Here is a 22,171-nt window from a genome sequence, read left to right on the forward strand (position 1 = left end):
ATGAGTACACAAAGTACTAAACCGAGTTCTTCAGAACAAATCTGTACTGTGATGTGATTATAACAGCACTGGCATAAATCATAACTGTTTCAGCTGTGTATGCCCTGCTTTCTCTCACTCATTTTCTGACTGATACTTCATAGAGCCAACAGTAGTTTATCATTTAGAGCATTTGGTATGTTGCTTTATAACAAACCATTGTGATTTCCTGAAAGGAGAATGAACAGATTTTATGATTATGAACAGTAATTATGATTAGTTAAATCAGATTCTTCCAACATTTCGGAAAATAATTTCTTAATTCAGCTAAACAGTTTGTAAACTACCAAATGTAATTATAGACATAATAGAATTTCTCTCCCTGCACATTAAAAAGTAGTAACATGTATACTTGTGCTCTTGTTCTTCTGTAGCACTCTCCAGAGCCAAAGCCCCAGTGCAAGATCTCATCTTTTTTTTCTTATTAACGATGTATAGTTTGAAAGAGAACTGTGACATATAGGCCAAGCAGACATTGGCAAATGTTTGACTATGATTAATTTCTATGATGTAGTACTTCATTTCTAGTAGTGATGTACCTGGAGTGAAAAGGCCACCTGCCTTCTGTGTTGGCATACATGGAAGTTTAAATCTGATCATCAGTGAGTGTCCCCACAGCATCTCTTCCACTGGGGACTTCTTAAAAAAATGTCCACCAGCTTTAGTGCAATTTTATTTGCATTATTTGAAGTACAAGATGTCAAATAACATCCTCTTACTGAACTTCCCTCTTTCTTCCTTGCTGGTATACTGCTAAAAGTGAATTTAATTAGTCTTTGTGAATACCATTTAGTCTCCTTTCTCCTGGCTGCCTAATCAAGTTTTCCAGACTCTGTTTAGTTACTCCTTGCACTAGAAGGTGTCTCAGTATACAGCATCTACTCCAGACATAATTTTTCTTTTGAGATGTTTTAGATACTAAATGTTTGGGGGTTTTTTAAATTACAAAATTTCCAAAAACATGCAAAAAGTTCTGTTGCAGGTATTAGATGTTATAAACCAAATTTTACTCTAGGCCATTTTTGTAGCATTGTGTACCAACGTCTACTGGGGAAAACATTTTTCCCAAGACCTGAACAATTACAGCATATCTATTCAGGCCCTACATTTGCCTAACATTAGCTAGTATATATATGTCAATGTTTTAATGATCAAATATAACTCTTTTGTGGGTGATTTATGTTAGGTATGGACATACATACACAAATATTATGATAAGCATTTACAAATAAGGTTTTGCAGCCAGTGTAGCCACCTTAAGAATTAAGGATGGAGACTGTTAGATTAAAAAGCATAACAAGATGTGTACAGAAGTTCATCTAACTACTATTCTGAAAGTGATCCAATGTATAAAACTACTTACTCAAGTGGCATTCAATAACTTATTTTTAACATGTTTCTAGCAAAGAAATTGTCTACTCTTCAAGGGTATGGGTGTATATACATAGACATAAGTATGTTACATATGTTTCTATTTATAATGACATTCATTAAAGCTGTTTTCTGTAATGTGCATATTTGCATCATAGCTTGTATGAATAATGTATGTATTTGTGTGATATAGCTATGTATTTGTTTTGCAATATACCTACATGTGCAAAGTGCTATGTCTGTACTCCATCACATTTACTGCTCATTAAAGCAGCAGTCAAAAATATATATTTTTCAGAAGAGAAAAAAATCATCCCTTATAGGACTGAAAATAAATTAGTGCTGCTGAATTATATGGTGAGGCTAGAACAAAGTAATGTAAGGCCACATAATGGCCCATGAGGTGCATATCAACAAAGTTCAGTGTACCTGTCATCTGTTCTCTTGCAGACACCTTGCGCAGTGCATCAAAAAAGGGAATATGCTGCAAACAATAAATAGCATTGCACATATATTTAATTTGTTTTTCATACCAAAAGGCTACTAAATAACACAGAACAGAATTTCTCTTTATTTCTTTAGGAACAAACTCAATGTTTTCTAGGGATACATGCCTTAAGGTGTCTCTCTTCATGCAGCTAATACACATACAACATATTGAAACAAAACAGTATGTAAACCCCTCCTTGACATCCAAATTTCAGTAATAGAGAAGGCAGAAGGAAACCAGGCTCACTTCAAGGTGGAGATTTAATAATGTAACTCTTGTGAGCAAATATTTATTCTGTGCTTAGAAATTGAAATGTTGAACAAATAGCTACTATAACTGTAATATAAGCCATCAAGCATGGTTCATACAGTTTTATGTACTGTGGCTAGAAACAAACAAATGTTGGTAGCTCATTCATCAGTACTAAGCAAATAAACTGTAGTCTTTTAACATTCTATGTAACTTCAGTAATGGACAAGAACAGTTATTTTATTAGGGCTGACTTTCTTGCTTTTTTCCTTTGTCTCATTTTTGTTCTTTATCCTCTGTGTCCTCCCCTGTCTTTCCCTTCACAGTTATAAAGCCACAGCAGTTGACAAAGGAAATTGCCTTGGACCATAATTCTTTTGTAGTAAGACACTCTCCAGAGATCGGTAACACAGTAGAACTGAGCACGAACAAGATCTTAATCCTACTCAGTTCCCTACTGCTGCTATCAGTATGGACAAAGTGTCACTTTGCAAGAATGCAATCTTTCTCAATTAAGTGTGAGACAAACAGCCAAATTAAGGTGTATCCCAGGTGCCTGAAGACCCAATTACTTTTATTCTTGAAAATAAGGACCTACAAGGCATCTTCTCTTGATTTAGTTTGACTTGTAGGAGTATTACTTATTTTATTCAGATGACAAACAACATTAGCTTGAAAGGTGTCCACTGAAATTTAGCATAATTCTGTAATATATATTATAAAAAATTGTCTTACAAAGATAAACAGAAGAAAGATTTAATCAGAGTATCAAGAAAAACAGAGGCAGTGTTGGAAAAGTACAGCTACAGCTTTCTGAAGATGTGATGGAAAAGACGACAAAGGGATTTGCTGAAACTAATATTTGAAAAGAGACCTCTGACATCCTTTCCTTTATAAAGATGCTTGCTTTATTTACTCCACCATTTACAGGTGGTCTGAGATGTAGCTGTCTAATCATTATAAAACAATGACAGACTCTTTCAGGTTTTTTCCAAGCATCCTACTGAAGGCCAAAATTCTTTTGCTATTACGTAATAAAATCTATATGATCCATCTCAATGGAAAGTATAGAGAAAACCTGTATTTGGTGATGTGCACTGGCAGGTGAAGTGATGCCGTTGCAGTATGTGGTGCAAACACTATTCACAAGTTCGTTAAGTGTAAATGGTCTTTTTGCAAGAACAGAATTGGTCCACCGTGCATAATCCAATATAGAAGAAGCAAGACTGTTTAATAATAAATTGAAGGTTGTTCATCACTGAAGCCATAGGACACAAATTAATTCTGTTCTGGTTGGAGACTCTCATGTTGGCAAAATACAGCTTTTCTTTCCTAGTGCCAATGCAAAATGCCCTGTATATCCTTGCTAAATCATATAGCTATCACAGAGTTATGGACTAGTCAGATACTCATATTTCTGTGCATATTCCTTAGAGTATGGTAAGTAAAAATATAGACACACCTATTCATTCTGTCTTTGTTTGGTAATCCAGTCTGTTTATGGTAAATCAAGCTCCTTGACCCAAAACAAACAAACAAACCCCCCTAACCAACACTCCCGATCATACCCTAAACTAAGATAATTATGATGCATTCCCACTTTTCTGATACTATTATCTACACAGAAAGTGATTTTTTTGATGACATCTCATCAAAATTGTATGTAGTTTAGTCCAGGATTCTGAAATTATGGGAGTGAGTAGCAAAATGACATCTGATATGATTGTGAAAATATTTTCTAAGGTCCCTTCCTGAATATGTGTTCTAGATTTAGCACTAGTGCTAAGAATAGAAGCAATATGATTTTCTTCATTTGTGTGACTTTGGGGAGCATCAGCAAAGTATTACAGGTACTGAAGTCGATAGCTTTTATTCCATGTGCCATTTACGTACTGCATTTATGTCCCATTTATTAAATAAAAATATGCAGGCAGAGAGCATCCTTGGGTAATTATGGCAAAATAACACTAGCAGAAGATAATAGGCAATAATTTGGTTACAAAGACTCAAACAAATGAGTCCTAGATGATTATTTATAAATAAAGTATTTCTCATTAAAAAGTATTGGTGGAGAATCTTGGGCCCAGATATGTGAAAGGAAAAAAAATCCTATTAATTTCAGTGAAGACAGGATTTAGCTTTTTGATGATTTCTTATTACAATAATTTAATAACATGTCAAGAGAAGTCTTAAATCTAATTTGTCAGCTTGTCTGCACTGTTTATTTGTTTGCATTGCATTCTAGTATTCTTTGAAGTTAATTTTATCAAATGGTATAAAATGTAAAAAGCAGCCTAAGCGATCTACAGATAATAATTGGGAAAAAGATTTATATGTTATTGGTTGTTTTCAATGTTATGCATGATACATACAGTATTTGTTCAATGAGATTGTCTTCTTACAGTGCATTTCTCAAAACATAGATTAACTATGTCAGATTTTTCATGATCACACTGGATGCATTCAAATTGTGAAGTTGGTGATATTTTCAGTATGTGCTATTACCTTCGTCCCCAGTTTCTAAATTGGATTGCTTGCTGTTATTCACAAGTTCTGTCTCTACTCATGGATTGAGAGTTCCCTTTTAAAGGCAATAAACAGTGCATACTGAGTTCTTATCTTGGTCTTTCATCAAGGCATGATAAGGTGTGTGCCTCAACTTGAGAAGTGTCTTAGGGTCCTCACAAGTAGCTGATGCCAGCATCTACCAAAGAATCTTTTTTAATTTAGTTGCAATTTGTGCTTTAAAAGGAATTACTGCCTGGTCTACCTGTCAAATCTATTTTAGGGTAAATGAAAATTTACTGCTTCCTAAATATGCTATATATAGTCCTGTAAAATATTCTCAGTAATGCAGGTTATGCACAGTTATTAAGGATTATACAAGGAAAGCACTTGAAGAGAACAGGCTGCTTTTATTAACTAAGGAAGCCCTATCAGAATGTATTATACAGTGTTGAGCTTAGTAACACTGCACCTTCAAACCAGTAAGTGCATCTGCTTATATTTTATAATTCATAAAAACTGATTTAGGAATAATTTATATGACACATGTTTAGTTTTTTGGCAATTTGTGAAAAAGCCAACATGTTTTACAAATGTACTTATTGCTTAGAAGTCAATCTATACATAAATATATATATATTTGTACAAAATTATTTTAACTGTCTGAAGCAAGCATTCAACAGATGGTTCTGAGGAATGTTCAAATACATGAAAAAATAATTCACTTGCCTTTGACAGTGGTATAGATCGGTATCCCCAAGGGTACCTATTCCTAACACAGGAGAATTAGCCATTAAAATTAGAATTCAGAACAGTCACCACAGCAAGCAGTGTGACACTGAAGTCAGCCCATATGAACATGAAAGATAACAACATGTGAAACTCTCTCGTGTTTTTATGTCACTGCTGTAGCTACACATCTCTGTGAAATGGGGTGCTTAGGTGAACAGGTCTTGCTTCTCCTTTCTATTTTGGCACTATGAGGTAGTCACTGAAAAAGGATAGGTCTGGCCCCTGTTCACTGCTTATGCATTTTGCAGTAACAAAAACAAAAAGAAAAAAACCACCGAGAACATATGAAACCACAAGAGGAGGTAACCCAGGGATCCCCAAGATACTGTATTTTAAGAGAGTGATCTGACTGCTGGTCACAGCATTCTGCATCATCTTGTATATCTGCTACACATGCAAAATGTGCAGTTCTGGCTACACAGGGCAGCCCTTCAGCTTCTTTGGTAGGAGAAAAGGAATTAAATGGGTCTTATATGCTTAAATAATTCATCCGATTTTAGCTGTCTAGAATTTGGACATCTAAAGCTAGTTGTTACACTTCTAATGTAGTGTGGTACACTTGGGTGTAGACACATCCAGAGTGTATCAGAGTGAACCAGTATTCATCCCAGTTCAAACCAAGATGAAGGAACTGTTACTCAGAAATTCTCTAGAACAAAAGATGTAGCCAGGATGACTAGCCTGAATGTTTGAAATACTTTGTATTCCTGACTTAACTTAAAACTCACAATATTTCCCCACACTTATTTTTGCAAAAAGAACCCTCCTTCATGTGGACATCTTTGGGAAAAAATGTGTGCCATTTGTTGAAGATCACTCAAAAGAAACAAATGGTTCTTTCATTTGGGAATCACTTCATGCATTGTGAATGGCATTTTTATTCAGTACACTTTAGACAAAGAGTGTTTAATAGTCTTTGTGAAGTATGCTGTTGAACCGTCAGTTCTAGGAACCTGTTTTGATATCCTGATGGAAGAAGTGCAGTCTTGTTGGAATTAGTCTCAGGAAGGATTTCTTCCCCTCCATGCTGTAGACCTGATTTTACAATGTACTTGAGTAAGAGCCATTGCTAAGCAGGGGTCTCCAAACCCAATGTTATACATAAACTGAAGTGTGTTCTTTAATCATGCCTGTGGTTTGGTGAGACTGTCATTCTTTTTCCTCTGAGTGGGAATGAAGTGAGTGACAAAACTGCATGGGAAATGCTGAAGTACTGTAGTTCTGTACATCCTTCGTCTTCACCCAAACTTAATCTGATCAGGAATAAGGCCAGGTACCCTGGGATTTTGCCTGCCCATCTAAGGGTCCTTGTCAATACTGCATCTCTCTCCTGGCCTCCCCATACATCATCAGAGAAGAGAAAGATGATAGCTCTTTTCTTTGATTGTTGTTCTCCTGAGATAAAGAGACTATCAATGTCCTTTATATTTCTCATCTAGGAAATGACATGCTTACATAGATTGGCTGTTCCTGCAGAAAGGCAATGGTCTTGATCTTCTGACAAGATCTGATGAGTTACATAGATCTGTGAAAAAAGGCGTTTACAATGTAGGTAGAAAGTATGGCCACTGGAATGGTATACTGGGTTGTTTTGTTTTGGTTTTTTAACTGACTCTCTACAGGACATAAGTAAACATCATTGATCAAGCAAGGTGAAAGGAATTGCACACACTTAGAGATGAGGGAAACTATTCTATTTTATGTAGCACAGATTGGTGGGCTCAGGAGGACAGCATTTGAAACAAATATGATATAATTTCATATAAATTGCCAAATTCCTCTAGTTTATCTGAAGCAGAATGTCCTTAACTCTGTTTATGGTAGGTGGGAGCTCACCTGTCACATACACGCAGAGAATGAAAGTGGTGCTGAGATTAGGGGTTTTTATCTGGAGGGGACAAATATAGAGAGAGAATTTGGGGGAGAATAATTCTGGCACTTGCTTTGTGTACTGTGCACAGTTAAGATACTGTCCTTCAGGTTTTTTTCCTCTACAGGTTACTAAGACAAACACAGCTAACTTTATTTAGCTTGGTGCAGGTTAGAGATTTTTGCCAGTCGTTAACATAAAGGGATCAACACATCCTGAAGCAAATGGACCTGCTTAGATTTAGAACAGTTAAAAATTTGACCTCCCTCATATTCTGTTTAATTTCAAGTAGATACAGACAAAGGGCACAGGTGGAAGTGTCATGCTACGCCACTGAGAAGTCATTTACAAACCCTTAGACAAAAGAAAATGGAACAGCACTTCTTGCCTTAAGTTTCTGTGTTGTCCAATGCATGTGACATGTCTCCTCAAAGTAACAGCACAATGTGAGTGAGGATGACCTTATAATTATATGAAATACTACTGAAATCACAACAAAAAATGTTAGTTAGTGCTTCAAAATATCTGGAGTGTGTGGAGGGGGTATCTTTAAATGAGGCTAAAAAGACAATAAAAAATAGCTTTTTTCCACTTTTAAGCAAAGTAGTTTGAAATGTATGGGGTTTTTTTACATAAATCCACATTAGACATAAAAAAAAACCCAAACAGTTTTTCTAGCCAGCTGTAAATTTTATTAATGGCATGATTATTCTGTAGAGCAATCTGTCTTTTTTTTCAACAAGACACAATGTAATTCATAATATAAGTACTTGAACGGCCACTGATATGCTTAGAATTAATGATCTGCTCAAATTCCTGATTAAAGCTCTCATAAGTAAACTTAAAATAAGTTATCATTACAGGGTTTCCTTCTGTTATTTTATCATTTAGAAATAGATATTTGTTTTTAATTTGATATGCCCTTTATGTTAATACAACTAGATTTTTTTAATGTGGAAAGAAAAAGAGAGGACTCCTATGACAGGTTGTCACTTCAGATGGAGTAGGGAATCCACAGATTACCAGTGGAAAAAATCTTTGGGTTTTGGCATGACAATGAATTTACTAACCCTCTCTTTTTTTGTTTAATCAGGTTTAAATATAGATAAAGGAATTTCAGAGTGAATTTCACAAAGGTAGTCTGACTGATCGGAATCAGACACTCCCAAAATATACTACATCCGTATGATCAAAGGGACATCAGACCACATAACACTAAATTGATTTAATTATGTACCATAGAGGGGTTAAAAATTCCCTTGGAAGGAGATCAGCTTTTTCTAATACAATTTTCAATGATAACTACACTGACTTGCTTGTGTATGGTTTTTTATGTTTCTTTTTTTTTTCATCTAGGCCGTACTTTGGAGGTACAAGTTTTCCCAGCTCAAAGGTTCGTCAGATGATGGGAAGAGCAAAATCAAATTTTTGTTCCAAAACCAAGATACTAAACAAATTGAAGCAAAGGTAAAAACAATGCATTGTTTTATAATGGCAATGTACATTAAAGCCAGTTATCAAAGCAGCTAGGGAAATGGAGGAATAAATTAAACTAACTTACTTAAGAATATTAGATTAATGCACAAAGTCAAAGAATGCAAAGAAAACCAAAGAATTTCCAAGAAAAGAAAACTGAATCAATTGCTTGGATATTTGCAAGTTTGAAGTCTTTTGAAAGGTGTAATTACATTAAAAAATAATAAAAAGCAGGACTCGCTAAATCTGGTTTTAGGCACATTTGCCAACTGTCCTGTTGGCTGAGATTTTGAAGGCCCTGTTTTTCACCCTATACTTGTATCATGAAGAAATGGTGCAAAATGTAACCTTAAGTCAACCCGGGGACAAAACCCAGCAAAGGTCTAAAAATCTGTTTTTATTTCCAGAGCAAAAAAGTGTGGATTAAACACATATTCCCTTACAAAACTGAAGCTTTGTGTCTGAGTCTAATTCACAATCAGAAAAGTTGTATTTTCAGTTGTTCTTTTGATTCAAGAGTTAATTTATGAAATCAGTAACCCTGAGAGATTTATGCTTAGTTTATGTCTTCTGAGAACAGAGCATTTACTGTCCCAGTGTGTGTGAAGAGAAGTGATCTCCCAGGATCTTTGATAACTGGAAATGTCTTAGAGTCTGAATTGAAGGTCTTTTTGACTAGAATCCCAATCTTTGTGTAAACCTAAAGACTATTTTCTTGGCCATCTTTAAGCCTTGCTTTTGAAGCGTTTGCTATACCATTTTTCCTGACTGTGTCCCAGAGAAAATTGCTGAATGAATGTGATAACAATAGGGTTCCATAAGCAAAAAGGAAGTGCTTAAATAAATTGTTGTCTAAAAGGGCTAAATATGCACAGCATAATAAAGTATGTAAAGAAAAAAGGCATTGTCTTGGGGGCGGTTGTGAGTTTAAATGCAAATAGCTACATTAAGCAGCTGGTTTTCCTTCCTGCATGTCACTTTATGTTTGGTATTAATTATTTTCTACCTAACAGCTATTTACTTGATTTTGAATGCTGTACTCAATACAATAAAGGTATGTAAAAGCTTCCATTAAATCAACAGCAATGAAATGTGGTGGACCGTGGCTTTCAATACCTTCATGTTCTGCTACATCTCGAAGATAAATATTTTCTTACTTCCAATTTCCTTTAGAAATTGTTTTAATAGTACAGAATTTCTGTTCATCTCTAATAAGAAGACATAACTTAACAACCTAACGTTGTGAGGATGATTTTCTCCTAAGCAAGTAATTGGAAACTTTTATCATGCTCCTAAGGACACCTGAAGGATGAAACTCGTCATTATTTTTCTAACGTCTGACTGCTATTGCTGTTATATTAACACATGATTTTAGGACTAAAGAAATTTCATGGGAATCCAAGAATGGGACAGTGTTTCTTTTTTTTTCAGTAAAAATATAATATATTTTAAATATTAAATTAAATTTAAAAAATAAAAACAAAGTATGAAATATAGATTTTGAAGAAGAAAAATAGTTTTCATCAAAATGTTTTCATGGTTTAAATTAAATCTGTCATGCAAATCACTTTATAACTTAGAGATATCCTAATAGGTGTCTTTATCGTACCTATTGTTATTCCCACTCAAACTGAATAGAGCTTTATTTCTAGGAAATTTCATCTTTCTACCTTTTATCAAGGTAGAAATTCTACCTTCTACCTTATGAAGGCAGAATATTATACAAAGTTGCTAGCATGCTTATAAATATGCTGTCATGTTCCCTGGTTTCTTCTCTTTATTATAAATAAAAATTTTCACATGGATCAATTTGGAAATAAAAATCTGTTATTTTTAATTAATTTCCTTGGTGATCAAAGCATACCAATTATATCATGATCAAAAAATGTCAGATTATATTGTCTTTGGAAGGTGCTACGGCATTTATAGTGAGCACTTCTATCCATTCCAAATTGTTTACATATGAAGTATGTTGTTTAGTCTAAGAAACATAGATAAATGTGGCTATAAAATGAATGTGAAGATTCTTGGGTCATATTTTTTCAACTTTGGTTAGTTTAAAATTCTATGGATAGGTCCCTTCAGTATCCTTTAAGCCTTTCATGGATTTAAAACACTATTCAGCATGAGAAGAGGTAGAACAATCTAGCTTCTATTTTTTGGACTTTACTAGCATTACAGAGTTAGAGGTATAGCCATTTGGGGAACTCTTGAGTAATTAGGAAATGTTAATCAGATTTTCAGAAATGCTTGTAATGCCAGGTTTCATGCATACTGTATGCGGGCTTCATTTGGAATCAGATGATGGGAATTTTGTAAAACATCTGTTAAAGGTTGTGATGAATATTCATTGCCACAGCTATTGTCACTTGTTACATGCAGCTCTGTGCTTCAGTTGGCCTGGACACCCACTGTTGTAAGGGGAAATACAGTGTAACATTTTCTTTACGTAAAGATAATTTTTTGTCAGTTATATTACACAGGGAATAATCAGAATATAGTGAAATGAGAGCTCACAGCTGAGAACAAACCCAAAAATCTGACAAACCCATTGCCCCGACATGTTAGGGCTCTTCACTTCTGCATTCTCAAGCAGTAATGTGGAAGCAGTACATGGCAGGTAACTTTGATACAGCTTAAGACAGTCACTAGAACTAAGAGTGCTTTTTCCCCTCCATCATGTACACTAACACACTCCATGCAGAACCTGCTGTGGCGTATGCATACCTGATCTAAGACTCCTGCTTTTCTTGCTTCTAACGTCTGTTTTCCTCCATCTCTAAGTTTCAGCTACAGCACTGACAGAATGTGTTAACGTATTTAATGCACTATAATTCAGGTACTCCCTGCAAATGTGAGGTGGTCTGGCCATAGGGGTTTTTTGTTGTTGTTGATTTTTTTTTTAAATAATACTGTTTTCATCATGGTTGACAGCCAGCTGAACATGAGCCGGCAGTGGGCCCAGGTGGCCAGGAAGGCCAACGGCATGCTGGCCTGTATCAGAAATAGTGTGGCCAGCAGGAGCAGGGGAGTAATCGGTCCCCCTGTACTGGGCACTGGTGAGGCCGCACCTCGAGTACTGTGTTCAGTTTTGGGCCCCTCACTACAGGAAAGACATTGAGCTGCTAGAGCGTGTCCAGAGGAGAGCAACCAAGTTGGTGAGGGGTCTTGAGCACAAGTCTTATGAGGAGCAGCTGAGGGATCTGGGGTTGTTTAGTCTGGAGAAAAGGAGGCTGAGGGGAGACCTTATCGCTTTCTACAGCTACCTGAAAGGGGGTTGTAGTGAGGTGGGTGTTGGTCTTTTCTGTCAGGTGGCTGGAGATAGGACGAGAGGAAATGGCCTCAAGTTGTGCGGGGGAGGCTTAGATCAGATGTTAGGAAAAACTTCTTCACCAAATGGTTGTCAAGCATTGGAACATGCTGCCCAGGGAAGTGGTTAAGTCACCATCCCTGGAGGTATTTAGAAGCCATGTAGACGTGGTGCTTAGGGACATGGTTTAGTGGTGGACGTGGCAGTGTTAGGTTAACACTTGGACGGGATGATCTTAAAGGTCTTTTCCAGCCCAAATGATTCTATGATTCCATATAATTCCTTCCTGTAAAAATATGAGTTATCAAAATCCAAATGCTTCCTGCCTTCCTTCATTTACAATGCTGCAGATTTTGTGTATCTCATGCTATCACACGTGTGTGAATATGGCATGTTGTATCTGTGCAATAATATTCTTTTGCTTTAGAACACTTATTCATTACCTAGAGAATTAAGACTGTCAGAGTGCTTAGCTGTTGAATTTGGATCCAAAGTTTAAATAAATTTGTTATTATTCTAGAAATACATTCAGACTTGTAGATGGACATTGCTTGGAAAAAAAAAATTATGCAGCAGCATTTTAAATTTTAGCCATACTGTCTTCATAATTGTCCAGCATCTCCTCTGTATTCTGGTGGAATATACAGAGATATCACTGTTAATGTTAGAAGAATCTAGGAAAAATACTTTTTGAGAAAAAATGCAGAACCACATCCATTCATCAGTCAGCTTTTTCTTTTTTTTTTGAGAAACTCACTTGCCACCAGAGTTATATTCCTAAGTGGTAGAAAGTCCTTCACTGACACTGAATAACTAATATTTTTATAATGCTGTCAAAATTTTTTACAGTGTGCTTCATGCCTGACTTAAAATTCAAAATGGCAAGCTTTAAGGCACACAACATGTCCTATGGATTTAGTTACAGTTTAACCAGGTATACTTCTTTTCAGCTTGAAAATAATTTAAGATATTTAAACACTTGCATTATTCTCACAGATATTCTTTCTTTTTTCTGTAGAGACTTTGTACTGATGCTTTTTTTTGACTCCTTTGTAAGTAATATCATGTTACTATAAAGATAGATAATGTAGTATAGAAGAAGTGTTTCCTTATAGGTTTAAGCAATTCCAGTCTGAAAAATCTGAACAGTAATTACCATAGGTCACACTAGTGGGTCCATGGCAGGGTGCCTGGATGCAAACACCTAACTCTGAAGGTTTCTAAGTCAAGGTCTAAGTGGTTTCTCAGAAGAAAACCACTTAGGGGCAACATTAATCACTGATACCCCTTAGACATTCCAATCTGTAGGTTATTTCCCAGCTGTCACTCAGCAGGAGATATTGCACAAGTTTGCACAGTCAGACAGAATTTTTCTGACTGAGAGCTAGAAAATAGAGCTGTCAGCTTGGCAGAACATGGAGCCTACGTGTCCCTTTCCTTCGTTCTTCCTGAGCTGTTGCGGTTGGGTTGAAAAAACCAAGCAAAGAAGGGCAAAACTTTCTCCTTATCTGTAACACACAAAGGGATTCACTTAGGCACTTTCCTATCTAGTTAACTATTTGTTTAGCTATAGTTTAATGACCCATTAGTGTCTCTTCAGTATCACAGCAGCTTCCAGTGGCTAACAATCTCAGGACTGTGATAAACTCAGAGTGCTGTGCTCTTCAGTTATACCTGGCTAAGTATTGGGCCATCAAAATAGAAACTGCTTTATATTTTTCTGAGAAAAATGAAGAGTATCTTAAATCTATGAGAGATCCTGTTTCAATATGTATATATATGCTCCCAAACATAGAAGTATGTAATGGATATAAAAATCAGCATCAATGCTGTTCTTCTTATTACATGCAATTTCCATTTGAATTTTGTAAGTGAAAGCACCAATCAGTAATTTCCATGAACTGAGAGTTTCTGTACCTTGTAAAACATATATATAACTCAAAAGCTACCCTTCGGTCTGTGCCTTGACCTTTCTTAATTTGCAGGGCTTTTTCACAGCTCAACAGTTTTGTCAGAAAAACTCAGGTGAGGTCACACAGTTGTGCTGCATCATGTGAGCTTTTGTTCACAGACTAGCTGAATCCCTAAGCTGAGTGTTACAAAATGGAAGTGAATACAAAAATCAGCACATCAGGATGAAGATCTAGTCAATTGTCTTTGCCTATTTGAATATGGTGAACAGAAGAGGGTGGAAATATGGTATCAGCAAAGGAAGAAGTGTAACTTCAAGGATTTAGCATTAATAATTATTAATTAATACTACTTTAATAGTAATTAATGCTAATTAATTTGTACATGAAATTATCTTGTATAGAAATCTAATCTAAAATAAGACAAATAGCCTGAGTTACTGCTATTGTAATGTGAACAAAATGCTCACTTTCAAGTGTTGCAAGGTGTCTTGATGGATGCCTGCACAATTTTCCAGACTGACATTTCTGCTCATTTGAAGTATATTCTCCGAAATATAATTTTAAATTAATCCTTGTTCTTAGCCTTGAGGATTTTTCTGTGAGCATTACAGCACTCTTCAAATTTTGAATATCATCTTTAAATGGGTTTTTAATATACGTCCTTAGGATTTTTACAGAGTGATTTCTCATTTGCAGTGACTGCATTCTGAGTTCAGATTTCTGACCTGTGTAGGTTTGTGTGATTCAATTTTTAGTTTCCCCATGTCTTGCACATGGATTATTTGTTTAATACCTATTTTAGATCAGATTCTATGCTAATATAGAGATACCATGTAACACCACATTTGATGAAAGAATAAATATCTTCTCATATCAGCACTTCATATTTGGATGAAAGAAAAGATTTTTTCTAACCATATCGTGAATACCTACAAACTTACCTTTGCTTGATTTTGTAGATGTATTGTTTGTGTAGTTGTATCTTTAATATAATGCAGTAAGACTTGTGGGTGTTTTTTTCATCTGGGTGCACTCTCTTTCTGTTTTCTCTTTCCATCTCCGTCCTTTCAATCCAGACTTTCTTTGTGAAAGGTTACTAGAATTCCCATACACTTCTGGCCGTGCTCAATGACTGCACCTTTCTCACATACCTTTCTGCCCACTTACATTGTCCTCAGCAGAAACTGTGAATGTTCAGATTAATAATCTGGGAATGTCTGGTATAATGACAGCAATGTAGGGTGAGAGTAGTTTGATCAAGAGAGACCTTAGAAAGACAATTTGAAGACCAGAAGGTACACTGATATTCCTAGGAGAGTAGGGTCTTAGGTGAGGTGTACAGACAACAGTCTGGGAATTGGAATAATAGTAAATTGCGTACTTGTGCATGGACAAGTAGATGTGGCTTAAGTTGGGATTTCTTCGCTTTTTGGGGATTCAGAGCATTTGCTTTTCCCTACTGCTAGCAACTTTAATGGCTTCACTGAATACTTCAGGGTTCTTAGGGTTTGTCTGTTTGTTTATTTGAAACTTAATCCGAAGCTGGGTGTGCAATACACAATACCCTGCCTAGATGAAAGTGTATTCAGACAAGAGGATGACTGATGACAAAGTACATACAAAAACAACCAGGGTGGCCAGGGCTGCACAAAAGCTTGTGGGTTCCCCTCCATCTGCTGGCAGGAGTGTAAACCCATGGGCAGCTAAAAGTGCAAGTTCTCAGCAGAAGCGAGGAAACGTTTTGTCTGCCGGCAGCTCTACATGAAGTCTTACCTGTTCATTAAGCTTTCTTGTGATTAGGCTAATCTGCCAGAAAAGTGTTGTTCTTGATCAATCCCATACCCATCAGTCAGGCTGCTGTGAACTGAGCTGCAGCCATTAATCAGGCCTGTATGTACTCACCAGATACCAGTCAGCCTACTGTGCTTCACACTGCTTTAATTTCCAGTTAAATATGCATGTCTATAGTGAAATAGGAATAATGTTTCATGGCAAATAATAATCTAGCATTTGCTAAATTCTTAGTGCTCATCTTTGCAGTGGAGTAATTTTCACGTTGAGTCATTACTACCAATAATAGTAATCCAGTGGGACCTTCAGAGGCTGTTCTGTTGCCTCACCATTGTCCTTGAAGGTCCATTGAGCAATGGATCTTCCCAATGTGTTACTGTTGCAGAAATACCTGTGATAACTGTTGGTAATAATTGTACTAATGCACTGTGAAAATTCACTGTCCAGCAGCTGTAATTATGGTAGTAAGAACTTGCAGCTAGTAGGGTTACCTAATTGACTCAAACAGTTCTCAAACTGTAACATTTGTTTTAATAGGCTTATCCTTTTGAGACATAGGGGGAAATTTAGTCTTTCTACAGATAACACACAGAATTGATATTATAATTATTGCACTGTTCCACTAAATATTTATTCTCTCATCTTAAGTTTTAGGTTTATTTTTGTAGTACCAGAAGGATAAATAAAATTATATTAATAAAAAGGCGTTAACTGAAAAGTAACTTAATTTGAATGACTGATAGTTCTTATTCTGAAATAGCTTCCATAATTCTTTGTTTCCTCATCTTTGAATTTCCATTGTTTTCCTATCTATGATAAATTTTCTTATTTTGAAATTTGAGGGAGGAAAAAACCTTTGGCATAGTGATAAAATTGCCCTTCTCCCAAGGTTGCTAATAAGTTTAAAACATGGAGCCTGTTCCTTCTTTTTTTGGTCCAATAACAGTAACCCTCTCGATGAAAACAGATCCAGAATATCACTGTGTGATAATAGCACTTTTTGAAAATACCCTTTTCTTTTTTTTTTTTTTTGTTAAAGAATCAGCATAGGTAAGATAATAGCTACCAGTGTGAGGTGATGTGATGAGCAAATGTAACGTATGTGGAACTCAGCATTATTGATCTTTGTGGGTACATTGCATATACAGTAGTAGTCCAGACATGTGTAGACTGTTACAGTCCAGTCATTCAATTTCTATCTAAATTAACCTGCAAAAGTGCCAGATTTGCATTAACCTGAGGGAAAAAAAAAATCATATAGTGTCACTTTCCTTCCACTTTAGCTGGTAGGATCTCATATTTCTATGGAGGCACTTAACTAAGAAATTTGTCTGTCTTAGCCTCCAAACAATTATTTACTGAATGGGGATAGCTCAATGTCTAAGTCCCTATAACGGAGAATTGTCAGGCACATTAGCAGAATTACATCAAACTATTAAAATTATCGCTATTTGAGTAGTGTTTCATTCCTGGGTATATGTTTGTTAGGTGTTCTTTTGTTTCACGTTTAATCTTTTTGTTTTCACTTCCAGGAGCTGGAGTTTTCGAACCTGTTTGCAGTCCTTCACTGTATCCACTCATTCTTTGCAGCCAAAGTGGCTTGTTTGGACCCTTTGTATGTAGGCAGTCAAGCCACAGCTTCTGCTGCTCCCACAACTTCTGGTACTGGCAAATTAAAGTATACCACTTGACATCTCACATTACAGCACTGCCACTTAACAACAAGACTTAACAATGTATACATATTCATAAGATGTAGACCTTTGGTGAACCACGTACGTGGAAACCAATCCTGGAGGCAAGACATCTTGCAGCATCAGCAGATAAATGGTCACGTGGGATCATAAATTCATCTCTGTTCTGCAAGACATCAGTAAATAATCCTAGTTGAAACCCCAGAATAGGATGGATATGCTTTTAGTATGATCTATTTGTACTTAAATAGTGCTTTAAGCAACACTGGAAGCAAAGGAATAAATGACGAAATGAAGCACTTCAGTATTTAATAAAATTTTCAAATTGCTGTAATAATACACAAATAGAATTGTCATTTTCCTGTTTTCAGATGTTTTTTATGACATATACTAAACTCTGAGTATGAACTTAGTACCCTATCATTATATTATAAATGACATAAAAGCAAGCAACAAGCATATGGTAAGTACATGGTGACAAGGAGATAAGCATGAAATGGCATTTGTGTAAGTATCTCCTCAAATAAGAAAGCACTTTAAGCATTGCTGTAGGATCCATACATGTGTTCATACAGGGAGTCATGCTACCTTTTCTATTTTGTTCTTTTAGTCTAACAATAGCAACAACAGAGATATAGCCATATTAGACTGATACATTTTAAAAAAAAAAAACAAACAACAAACCAAGCCACAAAAAGCAAAACACCTTTCCATGAGGAAGTCCTTCTTCTTCAAGTAAAAATAATGTGGTATGAAATTAATTTTATTACAAATTAAGTGCAAGTGTGTAAAATGTCATATCTGCTATTTACTTCCTTTTTTTTGGCAAGAATTAAATTCTGTAAATCTAATAGTCTTTGTTCACAAGACTTAGCTGTTGAATTTGTTTCAGAGACAATCTGCCTAATACATTGTTTCCGTGTTTAACCTCAATTTCACTTCATAAGTAGTACCTCTGTTCCACTCAGGCTCTCAGCAAAATAGACATTCTACATTATGCTTGAAAAATGAGTCTACCCTTTGAATTCTTAATAATTTATTTTTTAATATATTGTTAGTAAAAGGCAGGAATAAATTAAATAACCTGTAAAGAATAAATGACAGAATGCATAATGTCTTTGTATGTTAAGAATATTACATCACTCTGGACCACATACTAGTTCCAAAGTACCATTTAATGATGAAATCTGAAAGAGCTGTAAATTTTAAATTAATTACTTTATTTAAATATAATTTTACAAAATAATTTAGTTTTATGCTATTACATACATCAGTGAAGGTGGAAAAATGGCGGGAGCCTCTGTGGGATATAGCTGAAACAACAGAAAAGGTGAGGGATTTTTTTTGCCAGACGTGATAAGAGAACCTAAGAAAACTGCAGAAAGAACAGGTAGTGCAGCTACAGTGTGTGCATAATGTTTTAAATAGTACTTTGTGGGGTTTCTGTTTATTATATTGAAATCAAAACCTCCTTTTTTCTTTTTTTTCACTTAGACTTGTTATAAAAACACATAGCACGTAAGGGTTGTGGACACCATCTGCCTTGTTTAGCAGAAAGACTAATTCTGTCACATCCCTTTCTACATATTAAGATAATTAAAACTTCAAATGTGAAGCCAGAGGAAAGCTTTTTCAAAATGGGAACAATTCAAAATGCAAGGCAGGGACAAAAGATGAATGAACTGTAGGGGCAAATCATGTCCCTGTTTTTTTGCTTTGCATTAGAAGTATTTGGATTTATGTGTGTGAGAGTATCCCTGCCTTGAAGTATAGCTTATCTCACTTGATACTGGTTCCAAATAATCTGAAAATATATTTTCTAGGGACTCTTTTATCACTTTCAAATGACTTTCAGTACTTTCTTACTTCTTGTTAGTACACCTCCAAGGGTTACATGTTTATTTTCCATGCTAAATACAATGGAATGATGTTCTAATCCAGCTATTAAATGCTTTAAGTGTCATCAAAATCCAACATTTTCATAGTCATCATTGAGTGTTTGTTTATATGAATTATCCCTGAATAAGGGGGTCACATCCTGGTCTCTGAACGACACACAAAACTACCGTGGCTGTCCATGGGATCTCGAGTTTGTTCCCGAGGGAGTACAAACCCCAGATATTTTGAATCCAAAGCTACAACAGTCTAAGGGGTTGAATGATGGTAACTCAGGCACTGTCCTTGTCAAGAAAGCATATACTGGAAACAAAAATTTTGACAAAGCACTGACAATGCTGAAAACAGAAGCTCGATATCTGTTAATGACAGTTCTCCTCTGTGCTCCTGAATCATCTCCTTCCTTTTAGTGCATTGCTGTGGCATTCAGCTATCACAGTGTTGGCATGTGCTAACACCTCAGTAAATGCTCTGCTGGTAATAGCAGAATCTAAAACTAATCAGCTGCCAGTTGAATGTTTTTCCTGCAACCATTCATGTTATGTGCACAGTTGTACCACTAAAACTGAGAGTTGTTTAAGGAACATTGTTTAATGTTCTTAAATTAACATAACATTTACCCAAACCAGCAGAAAGTATGTCATTGCGAACTGCTGTAGATTAAGGGATTCCATGATATGAAAGCCCCCCCAACCCCCCAAAATTGCTGCTTGTGCAGAACTGAGCTAATGACATTAACTTTTGGGACTCCACCAGTATGCTAAAGATCTCTGTCAAGTATTCAGTTTGTAGAACTGCTGTATTCATCAGTGAGACTTTGGTAACTTAAATGCACAACATTTAAGAGACAAACACTAGCCTGTAAACTGATTTTTTTTGTTTTTCTAAACTCCTATATTTCAAAGACCTGAACTGGTGGGGTTTAATCAATACTTTTATTTTCAAGAAGATAAAAGCGACGTTGTGAGAATATAAAATGTTGTAGACTTGACTGCAGGTCAGTGTTGGTTTGTAAATGTAGCAGGGGTTTGTGCACTGACCTCACAGAATATTCAGAGGTGACTCTGTATCCAGGCTTGCTCTTTCAGAGCAAGCTGGTTGGAAATTCAGTCTTGAACCAAACAGGGAAATTTTTAAACTCTGTGCTATAGCTAATCCTGAAATAGCAAAATATAATTTACAAACATATTAAATGGCTATATTTTTCATTTCAATACTTGCAGGACATTCCCATTTAAAGCATAGTGAACTTCATACACGTATGTCAAAAAACAGGCTTTATGTTGCAGCCTCCCATTTGACACGTAACGTATAATGAATGCAGGCATTTTCTAAGTCAACACAGCCCAGTGACAATGAAAAAACACAATTATAATGAGCTATCAGCTTTTGCTAAAAATCTGTATGCAAGTGAAAGCAAATTTTTTAACAAAAAAGAGCAAACCAACCAACCCATAACATAAAATATTTGTTCACTTTATGCCATGATATTCCTAAATAAGTTTAATAAAAAAAATTCTTTATAGTACTGTGCCTATTGAGGTGATGTTATATAGTATACCAAAAATATGTACTCTTTAATTATAACTAAATATATTTGGTTTGATTTGATTTGCTTTCTGATGAAAATTTTAGATGATCTGACCTTCACAGAACTAACCATATGTTAGGTTATAGTGTTAGCATAATTTTATTATGAAAGTGTTACCTATTTGAATACACGTTATTCTGGATTTCATCAGTGAATAAGTTTCATTTCCTACATCTGTTTAAAAATACAGTTCCAGATTTTCAGAAGAGCTTTCCATTCCAGTAGCATGAAGGCACCTTTGAAATAAAAATCAGCATATTTTTAAATGCTGTCCATTTTATTTTGTTAATTAAGGGCAGAAAGAAGTTTGTGGAGACAAAATAGTTGTAAGGGGGTTATTTTTCAAAACCAGTAATTTGAAGTTTTGTCTATTCAAACTAGAATTCATAAGAATGCAAACCAATAATATACAGTATCAATATGCTTTGAGATGAGAACCACAAAAAATATTATTTTCCATATTAGCCCTTGATTCCACAAAAATATATTTATTTACTTTGTGCACTTAGACTTTATCAGAACACCTCAAAGTGGACAGTTAAACACGAGTAGGTAGTTGTCAATACTGCAATCTATTACTTTAAATGTGATTTGGTTTATTCAATGCCTTAAGATGTTTTTTACATCAAACAAAATTTTAAAAAGGCTGAAGATCTTGTGAATGTACAGTTGCTGCCCTTAGAAATTCAGCAGCTTTGCTACATATTGTCTAAGTATCCTCGAGTATTCCCTATGCCAAAAAGAAAGACAGTTTTTGTTCTGGTATGGCAATTCCAATGAACCTTTTGGAAAATGTAATTTTATTAATATTAAACACTGATCCTTGTATTGCACCTTCTATTTCCTTACAGGGTCTGGTCTCTGAAAAAGTGTAGTGTCTGAAAAAAAGTTTAAGCTGATTTTAAAATATTCGACCTCGGGCAATTATGAGTCTGTACTTTGGACTCACACCTCTGACCAATTCTGCATGATGGGAAACATGAGAGACTCACTCAAGCTCCTGAAATTTAAGTACCTGTCTTAGATGCCTAAGGTAGGACTTGAGGCTTTCAAAAGGGAAATACAAGACGAGCTTAGGATCTCTGGAGGTGCATGCCTCTGTGTGTGTGTCTCTCTCTAAGGAGCTAGAGGTGCTTCTGCGTTAGTGTTTTCATTTTATCAGGAATGTGCTTTCAAAGCCAGGC

General features: G+C 35.6%; 1 protein-coding gene across 9 annotated transcripts in view; it reads left to right on the top strand.

Moving 5' to 3' along the window:
* SNTG1 (syntrophin gamma 1) overlaps positions 1-21,820 on the top strand; it is a 357,847-nt gene extending 336,027 nt beyond the window's left edge. For all 9 annotated transcript variants that reach the window (XM_052787869.1, XM_052787873.1, XM_052787876.1 and 6 more), the window contains 2 exons: positions 8,673-8,783; positions 17,339-21,820. In XM_052787869.1, the coding sequence (XP_052643829.1) occupies positions 8,673-8,783; positions 17,339-17,497 (270 nt within the window). In that variant the 3' untranslated portion in view covers positions 17,498-21,820. The remainder of the gene's footprint in view (positions 1-8,672; positions 8,784-17,338) is intronic.
* The last annotated feature ends 351 nt before the right edge of the window (positions 21,821-22,171 follow it).

The sequence above is a fragment of the Harpia harpyja genome, chromosome 5 (assembly GCF_026419915.1).
Source record: "Harpia harpyja isolate bHarHar1 chromosome 5, bHarHar1 primary haplotype, whole genome shotgun sequence".
NCBI lineage: Eukaryota > Metazoa > Chordata > Aves > Accipitriformes > Accipitridae > Harpia > Harpia harpyja.